At 38.6% G+C, this 18,854-nt stretch overlaps 1 protein-coding gene and 1 pseudogene across 1 annotated transcript in view; both read left to right on the top strand.

Moving 5' to 3' along the window:
- Window positions 1-7,350, top strand: part of TOMM70 (translocase of outer mitochondrial membrane 70) — a 37,197-nt gene extending 29,847 nt beyond the window's left edge. The window contains exons 10-12 of the mRNA XM_037160842.2: window positions 1,584-1,681; window positions 3,030-3,152; window positions 5,298-7,350. Of these exons, the coding sequence (XP_037016737.2) occupies window positions 1,584-1,681; window positions 3,030-3,152; window positions 5,298-5,451 (375 nt within the window). The 3' untranslated portion in view covers window positions 5,452-7,350. The remainder of the gene's footprint in view (window positions 1-1,583; window positions 1,682-3,029; window positions 3,153-5,297) is intronic.
- Window positions 7,351-8,518: 1,168 nt separating this feature from the next.
- On the top strand, window positions 8,519-13,486 carry LOC119060648 (ATP synthase subunit d, mitochondrial-like; annotated as a pseudogene).
- Window positions 13,487-18,854: the final 5,368 nt, after the last annotated feature.

The following is an 18,854-nucleotide window of genomic DNA, read 5'->3' as shown; positions in this document are numbered from 1 at the left end:
CTTATCTACTCAGTCTTTGTTCTTATATTTCCTAGGCAGGATGGTGAGAATTTAAAAAAAAAAAGAAAGAAACACTTGTTGCTTACTCTCTGCTCTATTTATGAATTGAGAAGGCATGTGTTCTATAAAGTTTTATAGAATGGATAGAATTTAAAACAGGACAAATGCACGTTACAACTGTATGCCCTTTGTACTGAGTACGTACACTTGCCTTTATGCCTTATATTAGGAGCAAACCCGAAGGTGACACCACCACCTGCATCACTGAAATGAAATTCAACAAGGCTTTTTAGGTGCAGATTTCTGTAAGCAGCTAAAAGAGCAGAGCCACTGAATAGCTCTTTAAACAAAGCAGTGTTAGACCCTGGCTGGTGTGGCTCAGTGGATTTAGTGCCGGTTCAGTTCCCACTCAGGGCACATAACTGGGTTGTGGGCCAGGTCCCCAGTAGGGGGCGTACTAGAGGCAACCACACATTGATGTTTTTCTCCCTCTCTTTCTCCTCCCTTCCTGTCTCTAATAAAGTAAATAAATAAATAAAGTTAACCACAAGAACAAGTCTCACAGAGCTTTCCTGATGGCACGTTTCCCTGTCACTGTGCTCCCTGCAGATGGGCTTGGGCTTACTTGAGCTATCCTTATTGGGACTAGCATTGTGGCAGTCTACTTGCACTAAAATGTCTGTCCTCTGGTTTCTCTCCTTATTTTTGCTTCACTATATTTATAATTATATGTAACTTTATATTTGCACATACACACACATATAGTTACACAGTATAACAACAACAAAAAAGACTCAAAGTTTGGGTTTAGATGCTGGCCAGCTGCCAGAGTTACAGTTTTTGTAACTGTAACTATGTGATCTGGTGTCTACATAACCAGCCCTTTCATTTCTGCCTGGGATTTGCCTTCAAACAGTTAATTCTAGCTGCTTTTTTCCTTTGGTTTTTAAGGAATGACTGATAACACTTAACAACATGCCTGAACTTATCCTTCCAAATGAGAGTTGTGTTTCAATTCCTTTAGGTATATTTTGATAAATTATGTGAATAAGTGGCATAAATGTACCAATGAAAAGCTGATATTAGAACTGGCACCAAGAGCATGATTCTGTTTCACCACATTGTTTGCTGTTGCATTTAACCACTTGTCAAAAACAGAGGACAGTTAAGATTTCATATTTATAACAATGTCATGTAAAATCTCCAATATTAAGTTGTAACATTTTAAATAAGTTTGTAGCCCCCGAACATCAGAATTTGGTTAAGAGATGAATAAATGAACTAAATTTTAATAATTAAGAAGTCATATATGCCCTGGCTGGTGTAGCTCAGTGGATTGAGCGTGGGCCTGCAAACCAAACAACTGCGGTTCGATTCCCAGTCAGGGCACATGCCTCAGTTGCAGGCCAGTTCCCAGCATGGGATGCATGAGAGGCAACCATACATTGATGTTTCTCTCCCTCTCTCCTTCCCTTCCCCTCTAAAGATAAATAAATAAAATCTTAAAAAAAAAAAAAAAGAAGCAATATACTTTTAACTGTTTCAGTTGACAGTTAATATAACTGAAGTATCTCCTCACCTAGGCATTAACAGATCAACAGCAGTTTGGTAAAGCTGATGAAATGTATGATAAGTGCATTGATTTGGAACCAGATAATGCCACAACATATGTTCATAAAGGGTATGTATTTTTGTGATTCTGTTTGTTCCAGAAAGAAGCTACATTTCTTGCATAGTTACAAGATGGATTTCTTTTGGTCACTGACTAAGGGGACTGTTGTGTAGCTTATCAGTGAGTTAGTTGACAACTTTATAATGCTGTGGATGCTTCAGTATTAATTTTCAAACTTATATTTTATTCTTATCTAGCAGTTAATAAATGTGTTATTTTCACTTTAGCTCAAGTGTTTCAATTCTAAACATCCTGTCAAATGTTACTTGTGTCAAAATAGGAAACATGTAAAATAAGCTTTTCCTTTTTTTGTGTACTTGAATTATCATAAAAAAGAAACTTCATTTAAATCTTAAATTTATGCAAAGTAAAAATTTAAGTTTACAAGGTAAGTTAGTAATAGAGCCCAGAATGTTGGACACTTTCTTCTCTATTTTTTATTGAGATGTAATCAACATGTTACTGGTTTCAGGCGTATAATGTAATAACCCAATATTTATATTTATTGTGAAATGAGCCCTGGCTGGGTAGCTCCGTTGATTGGAGCATTGTCCCCGTAAGCCAAGGCTGCAGGTTCAGTCTCCAGTCAGGGCACATATAAGAATCATGGATAAGTGGAAAAAATTGATGTCTGTCTGTCTCTCTACCCTCCTACCCCTCTCTCTTTCTCTCTCTAAAAAATATATTGTGAAATGATCACAATAAATCTAACATGTTGTTATACATAGTTACAGAATATTTTTCTTGTAATGAGAACTTTAAGAACTACTACTGTCTTAGCAATTTTCAGGTATACACAGCACAGTATTATTAACTGTAGTTGCCATGCTGTACATTACACTGCCGTGGTTTACTTGGCTTATAACTGGAAGTTGCACCATTTCCCCCACCCCTGCCTCTGGCCACCATCAGTCTGTTCCCTGTATCTGTGAGTGGGTTGGTTGGTTGGTTGGTTGGTTTTTTAGATTCTACATATAAGCAAGATCATACAGTATTTGACTTTCTGTGTCTAACTTACTTTATTTAGCATAATGCCTTCAGGGTCCATCCATGTTGTTGCAAGTAGCAAGGTTTCCTTTTTTAAGACTTTATAATGTTCCTCTTCGTGTGTGTGTATTTGTGTGGGTAGGATGCCATGTGTTCTTTATCCACACACCCATCAGTGGACACAGGTTGTTTCATTGACACCTTTTTCATAAGGAATTTAGAATTCAAAATGAATGTAATTGAGAAATAAAAACAGTTTGATAATGATTATATACTGTTTTAGGGGTTTTTTTCTTGTAAATTAAATTATAACTTCATTCCTATCAATACTGGCCCATGGTCACACCTGACTGCCTTTTTTCATTTGCAGTTTACTTCAACTTCAGTGGAAGCAAGATCTGGATAGAGGTTTGGAGCTTATCAGCAAAGCTATTGAAATTGACAGTAAATGTGATTTTGCCTATGAAACCATGGGAACCATTGAAGTGCAGAGGTAACTTCTACCATTTGTTCCTAGGAAATTTAAGGCAGCTTCATAAATATATTTTCATGCATCTCATTACAGATATGTTATTGTCAATATCCATGAAGTTTTTAAGTCTTAATATGTTAAGCATTTTGAGATAAGCATCCCTTAAAATTATACAACTTTTATTTGCCTTATTGCATTATTTTTCCAATTGAAAACTCATACTTAAAAAATATGCTTTAAGTCAAGCTCTTGGAGACAAAAGCCTGCAGTGTGCTTGGGCGGTGCCGTGTAGCCTAAGGGTTGGTAGCCAGTTGCCAGAAGATCTACGTCCTGCTACAGAGAAGCAATAAGCCAAGTGACTGGGCAAGTTGCAACATCATCTCTGAGCCTCTGAGTTTTCTTTAAAATCAGGGAGTTGGTAAGATTTTTTGCAACTCTCACTTCCCATAACTTCTTGTTTTGTGTAAATGTTTATCCAGAGTTGCACTTGAGAGCCACCATTAACAGGTGACAACTGTTATGCCCATAGAGTGCAGTGTAGCATATAGACCGAGTTGACACTGGAGTTGCTGCCCACTTGGGTATCTGCTCTGTGGCCAGATACTGCACTCTAGGTGTTTTCCAAATATTATTCCCGCTGATCTTTACAGCAGTCTTTATAATACTACAAAGTGGAGATTACATGATCCTCAGTGTAATTAAAAAGTCCAGACACTGATGTCCAGATTGAGTGACATGAGCCCGTGTTTCACTGATACCAGAAACTGATCTTGCCACTATTGCTTGTCAGGAACCACCAGGAGTTGTCTTAATTCCCTGTTGTTCAGCCCTTCCTGGGATCCTCTGCCCCAGAGCGGCAGAATACATATATATAGGCTGATGAAAAATTGTGTGGTTCTTTTGAACCATTCGGTCCTGACAGTTGCATGTAAATATTAAGTTATTTCTTAATTGCTAATTTGTTAATGGGAATAAAAAATTCTTGTATTAAAATAGGATGGGGTAGTGGTTCTTAATCTTTTTTTAGCAAACCTGTAGATTTTTCTTAGAATAATGTACATAAAAAACACTTTTGTGTTTAAGTGGTTCATAGAGCCTGGGCAAAGGACCCCTGACTGAATGAGGTTTGATGGATTTTATTCTTGTGTTAATTGTACTTGAAGAAATTCATTCTAAATCCTGTCTTACAAATAAATGTGAATGGATGAATAAAATTGCTGATTATCCTAGGATTTAGCAAAGCTGGTGTCTAATATCTGAACTACTGAAAAGCTTTTTTTAAATAAGTGTATCACGGAGCCATCAATTGTAGTAGGAGGTTAGTTACCCCAAAAGTACATTGTACTTTTTAAAAGTCTAACTGGCACATGTATGGTAGGGACTTAGTAAGTATTGCAAGATTGCATGTGTGTATGTATAGATACAGAGCTAAAGTGATTACTTAAAGCAGCTCTTGGTTCTTGGTATTTATATAAAGCCAAACCACACTTAGACTGCAAAAGGTAAATTATATTTTTTGACCAAGCATATTCACCCATTTACTCAAAAGTCAGATACTGATTAATAGGCATTGTATGAGGTTCTAGAAATTGAAAATTTCCCTTCAGGATCCAGTAAGACTGTGTATAACGGGTACTCTACTGACTCACCGGACGACAACAGGACTGAGGGACACTGCGGAGGGAGCAGGAAATAGTTCTCACGAAGGTACTAGGTTTGAATGGTGCCTCAGGGAGGTGGGAATTTGACTAGAATCGAGCACAGCGGCAGTGACAGATGGCCTGAGCAGTACGTGTGGGCACGGGTGTACGTATATAGCACAGCAGGGTGAGGCTGCTGCTTCTTTCTGAAGGAGTGTCACAAGGCAGGAGAGGCTCACAGCACTTGGAAACCAGACAGGAACACTGTGAGTCATTTCATTTCTCTCCTCTCACCGTTCTTTTCTGTAAAGTAAGACTACAAGAGGTACAATAATCACATCATATTTATAATTATAGCTAAGATTCATTGAGCCCTTTCTGTGTGCATTGTTTTATTATAAAGAAGCATGTTATTAGAATCATAGTTGAAACTTCCTGGTCAAATTCCATGTAAATACTTACTAACTTCATTGCATTCTATGCAGTGCTTGTTGAATGAAACACTTAAAAATTTCTGTTCTTTTAGAGGAAACATGGAGAAAGCCATTGACATGTTCAACAAAGCTATTAACCTGGCCAAGTCAGAAATGGAAATGGCTCATCTGTACTCACTCTGTGATGCTGCTCATGCCCAGACAGAAGTTGCAAAGAAATATGGATTAAAACCACCAACATTATAAAATAGGGGGAAAGAACATGACCCTCTTTTTGGAAGAAATTTACCCCTTCTTCAACTGAACCCTAAAGACACTGTCAAGAGCTGTGTTGAATGGTGGAACCTAGTGTTTCCTGTCGTGCTGCTGTCCTTCGTTCCATCTGTCCCGTGTAGGTGTTGTGGGAGTGGCTGTTGAAGGAAGTGTGCAGTGTTGCAGCTTTTATTCCCCGTGCAACGAAAGCTTACACCCTGCTAAAGGGTTATTAAAACAGTTGAAAAGAGTACAAATGATAATTGGCCATGCAAATAAAAACTTTGATTTGTTGATTTGGCTTTTTTTTTTTTTTGGGGGGGGGTGGTGATTGCATTCTGGATGATTTTGTCTTTGTGTTTGTGTAATACAAGTATTTTGTAGCATGTTGGTTTTTAAATTAACATAGTTTAAATGCTGTAAAATAGGTTTCTTTTAGATTCAATTAATCCCTTTTAGGTTTTTTTTTGTTGTTTTTTTTTTTTTAAGGAAACAAATGGGGATTTTGTTTTTAAGGCAGCAAAATTGAGGGTCCTTTAAACTATTGTCAGCATGCACAATGCCTTTAATTCTGCAGAAAGTTAGACTCAGTGGTAACTCTTAAGCCTTCTGAGCCCCTTCAACTCTAAAGGATAATGTACATCATTCATAAAGTTCACAACAACTGGTTTGTATATTCATAAATTATGCAGGAGCAAATATTCTGATGATATACATGCTGGAAGACTCCAGGTAACAGGTAAGGTGAAATGCAAGTGTTTTTAATTGTCCATGGCCATTTTCTGTAATAAGTGCTATTAAATAGTGTACTTTTTAAAGAAAATGCAAGCTGGTTTTATAAAGATGGACTGTGATATGTGGGAGTATTTAATTAGTTTAAAATTTCTAATGAAGAAAATGTGGCTAAAGGTTCAAAAACAATATAATTCTTGGGGCCAGCAACATAGTATTTTCTGACATTTAGTGCTTCAACTGTGGCTAAATGTGCTCAAGGACTTTTGAGCCAGTATTTTCCTAGATGCTGAGTCCGCACAGAGGCCTTTCAGTTAGAGGAACCTTGGTCTCTAAGGCTGACTGCCCACATCCCAGTCTTCACCATGGCTACTGACAGCAAATTCTTTTATTTTCTCTCTCTACCATATTGTCTTACTTAGAAATCACTTTTTTTTCCCAGTTGCCACTTTTATAGACCATCCTTTTGCTTATATGCTGCATTTTCTGGTCATTGTGTTCTCAAGGTGGCTCCTATTTGGGGCAGGGAAGGTTTATTTAAGCCTCAGAGTCATAAAACATCAAGCCCTCAGTTAACGCTTTTCTGGAAATGAAGTCTCATTGGAGTTTACATTGCTGGGAGTAAAGGAGCCTGTTACCCCTCTTTTAAAGGGTGCTTTATCCTATTGAAACCAAACAGATTTTGTCTATAAATGCTGTCGTTTTAGAAACTTAGAAATTACTCCCTTCCAAAGTCAGTCTAGAAAATATTGAGGAGACCTCTAATTGGAGAGGCAGTTAATATGATTTAAGATGACGTGGATAATGGGAAGTATGAGAACTCTGCATCTCGGTTCTTACTCTCTTATGATAACCCCCAAATACAGAAATGTTCGATATCTCTGAACAACCTTGTTTTTTAAAAGTTTTTATTTGCATGGCTGTGTTTACATGAACACTAATATTTTCTTCTACTCCTCTCCCTTCCTACCCCTTGGGGGTGGGAAGAAAAACACACAGGAAGCTGAAGCATGTGCCATTCAATACTGTCATTCCAAATCCTCATGGACTATTGCCTGTTCTGAAAAATATTTTAACCTACACTGAAAGCTGCATCTGTCTGTATCTTTACTTTTGTAAATGAACTCACGTGTAAATTCACCAAATAAATGTTACATTCAAGCTTTTCTATCCTTGAAATCTATTTGCAAGTCGTAACACACTGGTAGAATGTATGATCCCCCCCCAAAATAGCTACACCTGCAACCTGTGATTGTTACTCTATATGACAAAAATAAGCTTTGCTGATGTGATTCAGTTAAGAAACTTGAGCTGGGAAAATGATCTTTAATTATGGAGAATTTCCAGACAGGGTGCCAAAGATTACATACTATGTGGTATGGAAACACATGATAATAAATTCCTCTAGACTTGAGGGATAACTAGGATTTAGGTAAGGATCTTTTTACATGGGAAATAACCAAATTTTAAAAAAAATAAGTGAGGTTCATTATGAGTCTGAGCTGAAAATAAGCCATCCTAGGTAAGAGTCCAGCAAACTGGCTTTTTTCCCTTTTCTTTAAACATCAATAGTGGAGCTACATGTTTGAGAATTATCAGCATATATTTACGACCATGCATGTTGATGAGATTACTTCAGAACAGAATTAAAACTGGAAACTGTAAAAAAAAAAAAACCTTGGACCCACCAACATCTAAGGGACAAAGGTAGCAATGAGAAGAGCACCAAGGTCACAGTGGTGGTAGGTTTCAGAGGCAGCACAGGCCTGCAAATGGACCGTTGGTCATCTTTGCCAGGGAAGTGTCACTGGGATGGGGAGGGCAGATGGGGCTGCAGGCGTGTGAAAGTAACTGAAAGAAGCGAACACGTGAGCAGAAATGAGTCTTTTAAGAAACTGGAAAAGTTTTTTACAGGCGTGGTTTTTGTTTTGAGGGAGAAACTTTGAGAATGAATCTATAGACACAATAGTAGTAAGAATAGTTGAGCACAAAGTAATACAGTTGTAGGCTTTAAAGTAGTTCAGGAAGAGGTAGAATCAACACTGCCCACATGTTCCTCCATTCTTCCATAATCTTGTTCACTTGGTGAATTGAATAAGTATCCTTGTAGTTATATACTGTATTAGTTTTAGTTATTTGACTGGAGATCTGAAGCTTAATTTAATTCCTGCTCCTAACAAGACCCATTTTATTCTAAAGTGTGTTCTCTTCCAACATTCCAACAACTACCTTTAACTATCGTCCAACTTTCACCCAAGAAGAAACCGCTGAATGATGGTAATTTGGTGAAATACGAAGACAACACACAGGTAAGCCCGCAGCACTGACGATGTGTTTGGTCAGTGCAGACATCACAGGAGACACATCTTTTCCCTTTCCTTCCCATGGATTCATCAAACCCACTTACCACCAAAACCTAACCAACAGTGCTGAAGAGGCAGCGTAGGAAGACAAAACTAGAGTCGGCGGAGCACTAGTTTTAACCTCAATTCTTGTCTAAGCCCCTTTTCACTTGGTGTGCCTTGCACAGACCTAACTTGTGGTGGCAGCAAGCAGTCCTTCCTTAACAATCTGCTAGATGTCACAATCAACTACTTAGTCATTTTAAACCCTGTAATGTTAGTGATTTCTCATCTGCAACCAGCACAACACCCATTGTTATTAGCTCAATTTCAAATAGCTCGGCCCAAGTCAAGCAGCACACCCTGGATATTTCAACATACATTATCACCCCTGTGAGGGGGCCACGCCAATGAGCTAAATCTTACCTAAGTTGCAGGTGACAGACTCCAACTACAGGGTGTTCAAAAAAAACCATGGCCTACCTCATTAAAAAGTCAGTATAGGGCAGTAACTTCAAATACTTTTTAAACACTGTAGACTGCAATGTTCTCCCACTGAAAGGGGGACAAATTCAGGGTTCATTTTGACCAGCTATCACATTCTTAAAGGTGAAATTGGGCCCCGTTACACAGACACTAATTACAAGGAGGAACAAAGGGCCGGAGCGGCTCTGGGAATGCAAGGCAGAGTGCACCAGGGCAGCGGGCTGGTGTGCTGCAAGGGGAGGACCTGGTGAAGCTAGACTTCTATATCAGCAAGAATATCTTCTAAAAAAGGAAGGCAAATGAAAACTTTCACAAGATTTTAAAAGCTGAAAATTAATCACCAAGCATTCCTACATCACAAGAAATGCCGAAGTCCTTCACTCAGAAGGAAAGCTGATCTACACAAAATGAGTACTAGAGATGGTAAATACGTCAATAAGGCTTTTACATACTTCTAAAATCTAAAAGACCACTGGCTGTTTAAAACAAAAACTATGTATATGGGGTCCCTTCGTATGTTGAAGCGTGACAATACAACAGGGAGATGAGGTGTGCTCCTGTTAGGTTCTCACATGTCAGCTGGTAGGTATGTACTGGAGGGAAGACTGGTTTGGTAGGCTGTGTACTATAAACCCTGAAAAATTAACACAACAAAGAATTATACTTTATAATCCAATAAAGGAGATAAAGTGAATCATAGAATGATAGTTCACAAGAATGGAGAAATAGTAAACAAATGGGATAAATACAAAATGAAAAGATATATTTAAATCCACCCACACCATTAAGCACATCAGACATTAAATTGGTCTAAACATCCCAAGTAAAAGGCAGAGATTGTCAAATTGGATAAAAATGCATGACCCAACTGCATGCTGCATAAAAGAAACCCACTTTTCATATGGAGACAAATAGGTTAAAATTAAAAGGATAAAAGATCAGCACTGTCTTCCCCCTTAAGAAAGAATTCCATCATTTCCCCTCCGCCTTAAATTTACAAGTTGAACAACTATAATCCAAAAAAGGACGCCCTATTCCACAAACACTTGGAAGCTCTTACACACAGCGACACTCTAGGGGGCTGCACGGAAAGGAGCCGGGGAGGCAGGACCTCGCAAGGCAGATGTGATGCTGCCACAGGGCTCCAGTGAGTGTGGGAGGGGCTGGGCTGCAGCCCTGGCGCTAGGCCTGAAGTCTAAGGGGCAGAAGCACTTTCCCTCCAAGAAAAGGCATTTCTCTTCCCTCTGCTCATCAGGACAAAGCCAAGTGAAGGTGGCTGGCAGCTTAAAACGGATGCCCACAGCCTTTACTGAGGGGTGGGCAGTGAGAGGAGCCACAAGACTGTGAACTTGCCTCTTGTGCCCACACTCTCTGGCAGGGCCTGGTAGTAAAGAACACTGAGACATGCCCAACAACACAGTGAAGAAAGAGGACGCTATCAACCTGCTGAACTGTTAAGGGCAAAACACTAGAAGTGTGAGAAGAGTACTACCTCAAATGTGCAGGCGGAAAAACAGCCCATCAAATACCATGAACAACCGAGATAACTTGGTAGCACAGAAAGAAAATGAAATCTCCAGGACTTCCGGCCAAGATGGAGGTGTAGGTAGACACACTGTTCCTCCCACACAACCAAAATAATGACAACAACAATTTAAAAACAAAAACAACCAGAAGTGACAGAAAATCAAACTGTAGGGAAGTTCGACAACCAAGGAATTAAAGAAGACACACTCACCCAGACTGGTAGGAGGGGCAGAAACAGGCACGTGGAGAGGACTCACTCCAAAACAGCAGCTGGTGGACCCCGGGCCGGATTGTGGAGTGGGGCGCACAAGGCTGCAGCTGGTGGAGCAGCGGGTTCCACATTCGCACGCAGATAAACCGGGAAGAACAATTGAGGAGCGAGATAGACTGCACAACCCCAAGCTCCAGTGCAGGAAATAAAGCCCCAAACCAACGATGGGGCTTTATTGAAAACACCGGTGGGGGATGAGGCAGCAGTGAGAGAAACTCCCAGCCTCACAGGAGAGTCTGATGGAGAGACCCACAGGGTCCTAGTACATACCCAAGCCAACCCACCTGGGAACAAGCACCCAGAAGGGTCTGCTTTGCTTGTGGATACTGGGAGAAGTGACTAAAAGCCAGGCAGAGAGTGAAGCAAGCTCCACTGTTCCCTCTCAGACCCCTTCCCCACATGTAGCCTCACAACCCAGTGACAAGGGTTACCCCACCCTGGTGAACTCCTAAGGCTCCGCCCCTCATACGTAACAGGCACGTCAAGACAAAAAATGGCCCAAATGAAAGAACAGATCAGAGCTCCAGAACAAATACAACTAAGCAACAAAGAGATAGCCAACCTATCAGATGCACAGTTCAAAACACTGGTAATCAGGATGCTCATAGAACTGGTTGATTTTGGTTGCAAATTAGATGAAAAGTGAAGGCTACACTAAGTGAAATGAAGGAAAATGTACAGGGAACCAATAGTGATGGGAAGGAAACTGGGACTCAAATCAATGGAGTGGATCAGAAGGAAGAAAGGAACATCCAATCAGAAAAAAATAAAAAAACAAGAATTCAAAAAAATGAAGAGAGGCTTAGGAACTCCCAGGACATCTTTAAATGTTCCAACATCTGAATTATAGGGGTACCAGAGGGGGAAGAGGAACAGCAACAAGTGGAAACACTTATTTGAACAAAACTTATTTGAAAAAAAAAACTTATTTGAACTTGTTCTCAAGTTCAGCTTCAGAACTTCCCCAAGCTGGCAAAGGAAATAGACTTCCAGGAAGTCCAGGAAGCTCAGAGAGTCCCAAAGAAATTGGACCCAAGGAGGAACACACCAAGGCACATCATAATTACATTACTTAAGATTAAAATGGAGAGAATCCCAGAAGCAGCAAGAGATAAGGGGACAGTCACTTACAAAGGAGTTCCCATCCAACTGTCAGCTGATTTCTCAAGAGACCTTATAGGCAAGAAGGGGCTGGAAAGAAGTATTCCAAGTCATGAAATCCAAAGACCCACATCCAAGATTGCTCTATCCAGCAAAACTTTCATTTAGAATGGAAGGGTAGATAAAGTGCTTCTCAGATACAATCAAATTCAAGGAGTTCATCATCACCAAGCCCTTATTATATGAAATGTTAAAGGGACTTACCTAAGAAAAAGGAGTTAAAAAATATGAACAGTGAAAGGACAGGAAACTCACAGTTATTAACAATGACATAGAAAACAAAAGCAAACTAAAAGGACAGCTAGATCAGGAGAGGAGACACAGAAATGAAGATCACATGGAGGGTTAGCAACAGGGGAGTGGGATAAGGAGAAGGGGGGAGAAGGTACAGAGAATAAGTAGCATAGATGGTAGGCAGAAAATAGACAGGGGGAGGGCAAGAACAGTAGGGGAAATATAGAAGCTAAAGAACTTATATGTATGACCCATGAACATGAACTAGGGGCGGAATGTGGGTGGGAGAGGAGTGAAGGGGGGAAAATGGAACAACTGTAATAGCATAATCAATAAAATATATTTTAAAAAAAGAAAATGAAATCTCCAGAAACTGAAAGCCATGGAAGACAGTGTTTTAAGTGACAGAATTCAAGGTTGCAGTTATTAAGAAACTCAATGACATAGAAGAAAACTCAGAAAGACAGTTCAAAGAGCTCAGGAATAAAATCAATGAACAAAAATAGCACTTTACCAAAAAGAATAAACTCTACAAAATGAACCAAACAAAAATTCTGGAGTTGAAGAACTCAATAAAGAGATGAATCCAACAGAGAGCACTGGAAATGGAGCAGACACGACAAAGGAGGGAATCAGTGATCTTGAAGACAGACACCTAGAAATGACCCAGGAGGAAGAAGAGAACTAAGTTAAACAACAAAAGACCTCCATGAGAACGACCACATTAGAAAGGGCAGCACCAGGGGCTGTGGACTGTGTGCCACTGGGGTTGGTCAGGAATCTCAAAATGGGCTAAAACTTGCCCTAAAAGCCATTGACTGGGAAGCTTTTGGGGACATCATACCCCAGGACCAGAAGGCCACTGGTAACTCCCTGAAATCCTGGAATGGCAGCTTCACCTCCAGGTTGGCTACTCTACCTAAGAATCCACCTGCTATTACTGAGCTTACTGCAAGGCCAATATAGTAAAGACCAGTTTGGGAGATAATTTTGAGAAAAACTTTAATGCCCTGACATTCCTATTCTAGAGGATAAGTCTAGTGTCCTGGTGGATGCCAAAGAAAAAGAAGATGTGAGAAGTTGTGCTGAGTTTTTGTTTCTCTCAAAGGCCATTACTGAGCAATATGAGATAAAGCTGGAGAAATGAAGTACATAATTTTATTTCATCAGATGGCCATTGAGGATTTGAATGAAGTCTTCCAGAAACCAAATTATACAAGGAGTATCCCTGCTGGCCAATTGAGAACACAGCCAATTGAGAATTTATAAACTTAAATCTGGGAGAAAGCTCTGGCTGTCATATTATAAACTCTGGACATTAAAAATAATTATGCAGTAGGAAAAAAGAGCAATATAAGGATACAGGGAACCTACTAAATAAATCATGAGAACTTCCTTTGCTATGGAAAGAACTGGACTCCAGAATATAGGAAGGTGTTAGGACACCTAATTATATCAATGCAAAAAGATGTTCTTTAAGACATTTCATTCAAACTGTCAAAAATAAATGACAAAGGATTATCAAGGCAGCCAGAGGGAAAAGACTAACTTAAAAAGGAAACCCCATTAAATTACTGTAAGATTTCTCAGTAGAAACATTACAAGGCAGAAGTGGAAGGAAATATTAAAAATAATTAAAGACAGGCACCATCAGGCAAGGATAATATACCCAGCAAAAGTATCCTTTAGATGTGAAGGAGAAGGTTTTCTCCTCACCTGTGGATAAAGGCTTTTTCAGACAACTAAAAACCAAGAGCATTTACCACCAAGAGGCCAGCATTACAAGAACTGTTAAAAGGAGCTATTTCACTGGAAACAAAGACAAGCGTACACAAAGCTTTGACTAAGACGACTTACAGACAGAAGCAGAAAACTATAAATCTTTTTTAGAATAGTGTATTAAACAGTTATAACAAAGGTTTGAGAAGAGAAGAGGAATTAAAGATAACTACAACCCCTGTAACTTTGTAATTAACGCACAAATATAAAGAGATAATTTGTGACAACAAAATAAAAAAGGGAATGAGAAAAAGGACTGAATATTTACATATGATAAAAGCAAAGAGGTAATGAGATGAAACAAGTCTATTGTGTGTGAGGCATTTCACACAAACCTAATGGTAATCACAGGACAAAAATACAGAACTGACACATAACATCAAAAAAAGAGAACAGAAACAAATCATACAAAACTGCCAAACTAAAATAGCAGAATCACAAGGGAAAAGAAGCCACAGAGACACAGAGCAATCAGGAAACAGAAGGTAAAAATGGCTGCAGTTAATCCTCATGTGTCAGTAATCACCCAGTGCAAATCGACTGAACTCACCAATGGACAGGCACAGAGTAACAGGACGGATTAAAAAATAAGACTCGACTGGATGTTGCCTACAGGAGAGTCATCTCAGCTCCAAACACAGGCTCGAAGTGAGGGGTGGAAGATGATGTTTCAAGTGAATGGCATCCAGAGACAGCAGGTGTAGTATTACTTATACCACATAAAATAGATTTCATAATTTAAAAGGATAAGGGGGTGATATTTAAAATTTATTAAGAACACACAAAAAATCCAATTAAAAACGGGCAGAGGACATGAAAAGAAACTTTTCTAGACAGGACATACAGATGGCCAACAGACTCATGAAAAGATACTCAACGTCACTAATCATCAGAGAAATGAAGTTAAAACCACAATGAGTTATCACCTCACACTGTCAGAAAGGCCATCATCAATAGATCAACAAACTACAAGCATTAGTGAGGATGTGGAGAAAGGGGGGCCCTCAAGCACTGCTGGTGGGAATGTGGACTGGTGCAGCCCCTGTGCAACACAGTATGAACTTTCCTCAAAAAATTAAAAATGGAACTGCCTTAGGACCCAGCAGTTCTAAATCTAGATATATATCTAAAGAAACCCATAACACTAATTCAAAAGAATGTATGAGCCCCTCTATTCATTGCAGCTTTATTTACAACACCCAACAGGCAAAAAACCTGTAACTGTTCCCTTTAAGATCAGGAACAAAACAAGGATGCCTGCTTTCACCTTTCTTATTCAACAAAGTCCTGGAAGTCCTAGCCACACCAATCAGACAAGAAGAAGAATAAAAGGCATCCAAATTGGAAAGGAAGAAGTAAAACTGTCTTTATTTGCAGATGACATGATGCTGTACAGAGAGAACCCCAAAGATTCCACTAAGAAACTACTAGAACTGATAAGTGAATTCAGCAAAGTAGCAGGACACAAAATTAATATCCAGAAATCAGTTGCATTTTTATATGATGTAATGGAAAAGGAAATGAAGAAAATAATCCCATTTAACATTGCTTCAAAATGAATAAAATACCTAGGAATAACCTAATCAAGGATGTAAAAGACCTGTGCTCAGAAAACTATAAGACACGGAGGAAAGAAACTGAAGAAGATTCAAATAAGTGGGAGCATATACTGTGTTCATAGGAAGAACACATTATTAAAATGCCCACACTACCCAAAGCCATCCATAGATAGAAATTATATTCAATCAGGATACCAATGACTTATTTCACAGAACTAGACCAAATATTTAAAAAATTTACATGGAACCACAAAAGGCCCCAAATAGTAACAGTGACCTTGAGAAAGAAAAACAAAGTTGGAGAAGTCACGCTATGTAATATCAAACTGTAAGGCCACAGCAATCAAGACAGCATGGTACTGGCATAAAAACAGACACACAGATCAATGGAACCAAGTAGCCCAGAAATAAAGCCACGCCGTTATAGTCAATTGATATTTGACAGAGGAAGCAAGTTATTCAATAGATAGTTTATTCAATAAAAGGTGCTGAGAAGATTGGACAAATATGTGCAAAAAAATGAAACTAGACCACCTTCCTATGACATGAACAAAAATAAATCCAAAATGGATTAAACACTTAAATGTCTGACCAAAAAACCATAAAAATCCTAGAAAAAAACATAGGCAGTAAAATCTCAGACACTGCTTATTGCAGTATTTTTCTGACATATCTCTTCAGGCAGGGGAGACCAAAGAAAACAATAAACAAATAAAACTACATCAAGCTAAACAGACTTTGCACAGTAAAAGAGATCAACAAAATTAAAAAAAACCCACTGAATGGGAGAATATATTCACTGATACATCTTATAAGGGAATAATATCCTAATTCATAAAGAACTTATAAAACACCAAATATACATGGGGTGTAACTGAAGCACTACTTAGAGGACAGTTTGTAGCACTAAAGACCTCCTGGAAAGGAGGAAAGGTCTTCAACTAGCGAGACTCAGAATCCACTCTAAGAAAAATCTGAAAAAGTGCAAATAAAATCCAAGGCAAGTGGAAGAAAATAAGATCAGAAATTAATAAAATAAAAATTTAAAAAGATAAAAATAAATGGAATCAAAAACTGGTTCTATGAAAAGATCAATACAATATATAAACCTCCAGCCACAAGCAAATCTGGAGGCAAGACGCTAACCAGCTACCACAGCTCTCCCAGCCCACTGCAGAGGGGGGAACACGCTCCAGGTCATGTCACGAGGCCAGCAGACCCTGAGACCTACATCAGACAGAAGTATTACAAGGAAAAAAAAACTATACACCAACATACCTTATGAAGACAGACACAAAAATTCTTAAAATGTTAGCAAATAAGTCCAACAATTAATAAAAAAGGAACTTAATTTAATATATTGTGGTCAAGTGAAGTTTATCACAGAAACACAAGATTGGCTTACCACTGAAAAATCAATGTAATCCATGATAAAAACAAATTAAAGGAAAAAAGTGCTCATCTCAATAAAGGCAGAAGTGGCATCTGAAAAACTCCAGCACCCTTTCCTGATAAAAACTCCAGCACACTGGGAATAGAAGGAAATTCCTCAAGGTGAAGGAGGGCATCTATAAAGAATAAATGCTTTCTCTATGAGGTCAGGACCAATGAAAATATGTCCACTCAGTGCTTTTCTATTCAACACTGTACTGAAGGTTCTATCTGATGCCATAGCCAGAAAAAATAAAAGGAAACAAGATTGAAAAGGAATAAGCTTCTTTATTTTATAAACTTTATTTACAGGCATAATCATCTATTTTGAAAAAATCATATAGAATCTACCCCCAAAAAGCTGCTAAAATAAGTGAGTTTATTAACAAGCTTTCAGGATACAAGATCAAAGACATAAATAATATTTTATATACTAGCAGTGAAAAAGTTGGACACTGAAGTTTATGAAACAGTACTACATAGAGATAAAAAAGTTGCAGTCCTTGGAGACGCACTTACAAAAACACCCCTGGATTCTTCACTGTCGAACTGCCAAGCACTGCTAAGAGAAACTAAAGAAGGCCTGAACAACTGAGGAGACATCTCATGTTCATGGGTCAGGGTTTCAGTACTGGTAACATGTCATTTCCCCCAAACTGCCCTCGGGAGTCGATGTAATCCCAATCAAAATCCCTAGAGACTTTTCCATAACAATTTACAACCTGATTTGAAATTTACATAGAAACATAAACGATTTAGAATAGTCAAAATGATTTTGAAAAAAACAAGTCAAAGAACTAGTATTACCTGATTTTAAGACTTATAGCCCTGGCTGGTGTGGCTCAGTGGATTGAGTGCCAGCCAGTGAACCAAAAGGTGGTTGTTTTGATTCCCAGTTGGGGCACATGCCTGGGTTGCAGGTAGGTCCCCAGTAGGGGGCATGTGAGAGGCAAACACACATTGATGTTTCTCTCCCTCTTTCTCACTCCCTTCCCTGCTCTAAAAATAAATAAAATCTTTAAAAAACAACAACCTTATTATGAAGCTATATGTAATCAATGCAGTTAGTTTCTGGTATAAAGATATACAGAATATTAATGAAATAGAGTCTACAACCAGATCGAGATACATATGGTCAATATACTTTTTTTGAAGGTGCTGACAATACTCAATAGGCATAGAATAAAACTCACAATCACAGACAAAAAAAATGGGCTCTTACACCATATAGAAGAAAGATTAACAATTCAAAATGAATTATAGACTTAAATAAGATAAAGTCTTAGTGACCTTGTATTTGATGATTTACATAATGCATAAATACATTTACATAAATACAACTTAAAATAGACAAACTTCAAAAGAAAAATATTAATCAGCCTTTATGAAAATTAAAAACTTTTACTTTTTAAGTAATGCTTTTTAAAAAATGAAATGACCGTTTTTCTCTCAGACTTGGAGAATGTATCTGCAAAACATTAATACCTGAAAAAGGACCTTTATCAAGAGTATATAAAGAACTCATACTAATCAACAACCCAATAAAAATATGGGGGAAAGAGATCAACAGACACTACCAAAGTAGATAGACAAACAAAGAAGTACACGAAAAGATAGTCAGCATTACTACTGATTAGACAAATATACATTAGAACCACAGTAAAGTAGCACCACATACCTGTTAGAATGGATGAAATGAGTCAGACCGGTCGCACGGAGTGCGGGGAGGATGTGGAGCACACGCGGACGCTGACAGACTGCTGGGTGATGTGTAATGCGGCACCGTCACTTTCAGAAACAGTTCGGTAGTGAAACACACGCATAACCCCACCATTTCGTTTCACGCCTAGATATCTAACTCAAGAGAAACGAACA

The sequence above is a fragment of the Artibeus jamaicensis genome, unplaced genomic scaffold, assembly GCF_021234435.1.
Source record: "Artibeus jamaicensis isolate MK-2021 breed Jamaican fruit bat unplaced genomic scaffold, CSHL_Jam_final contig_558, whole genome shotgun sequence".
NCBI lineage: Eukaryota > Metazoa > Chordata > Mammalia > Chiroptera > Phyllostomidae > Artibeus > Artibeus jamaicensis.
Note: the sequence above shows the minus strand (reverse complement) of the source record. Positions and strands in the feature narration are given on the sequence as shown.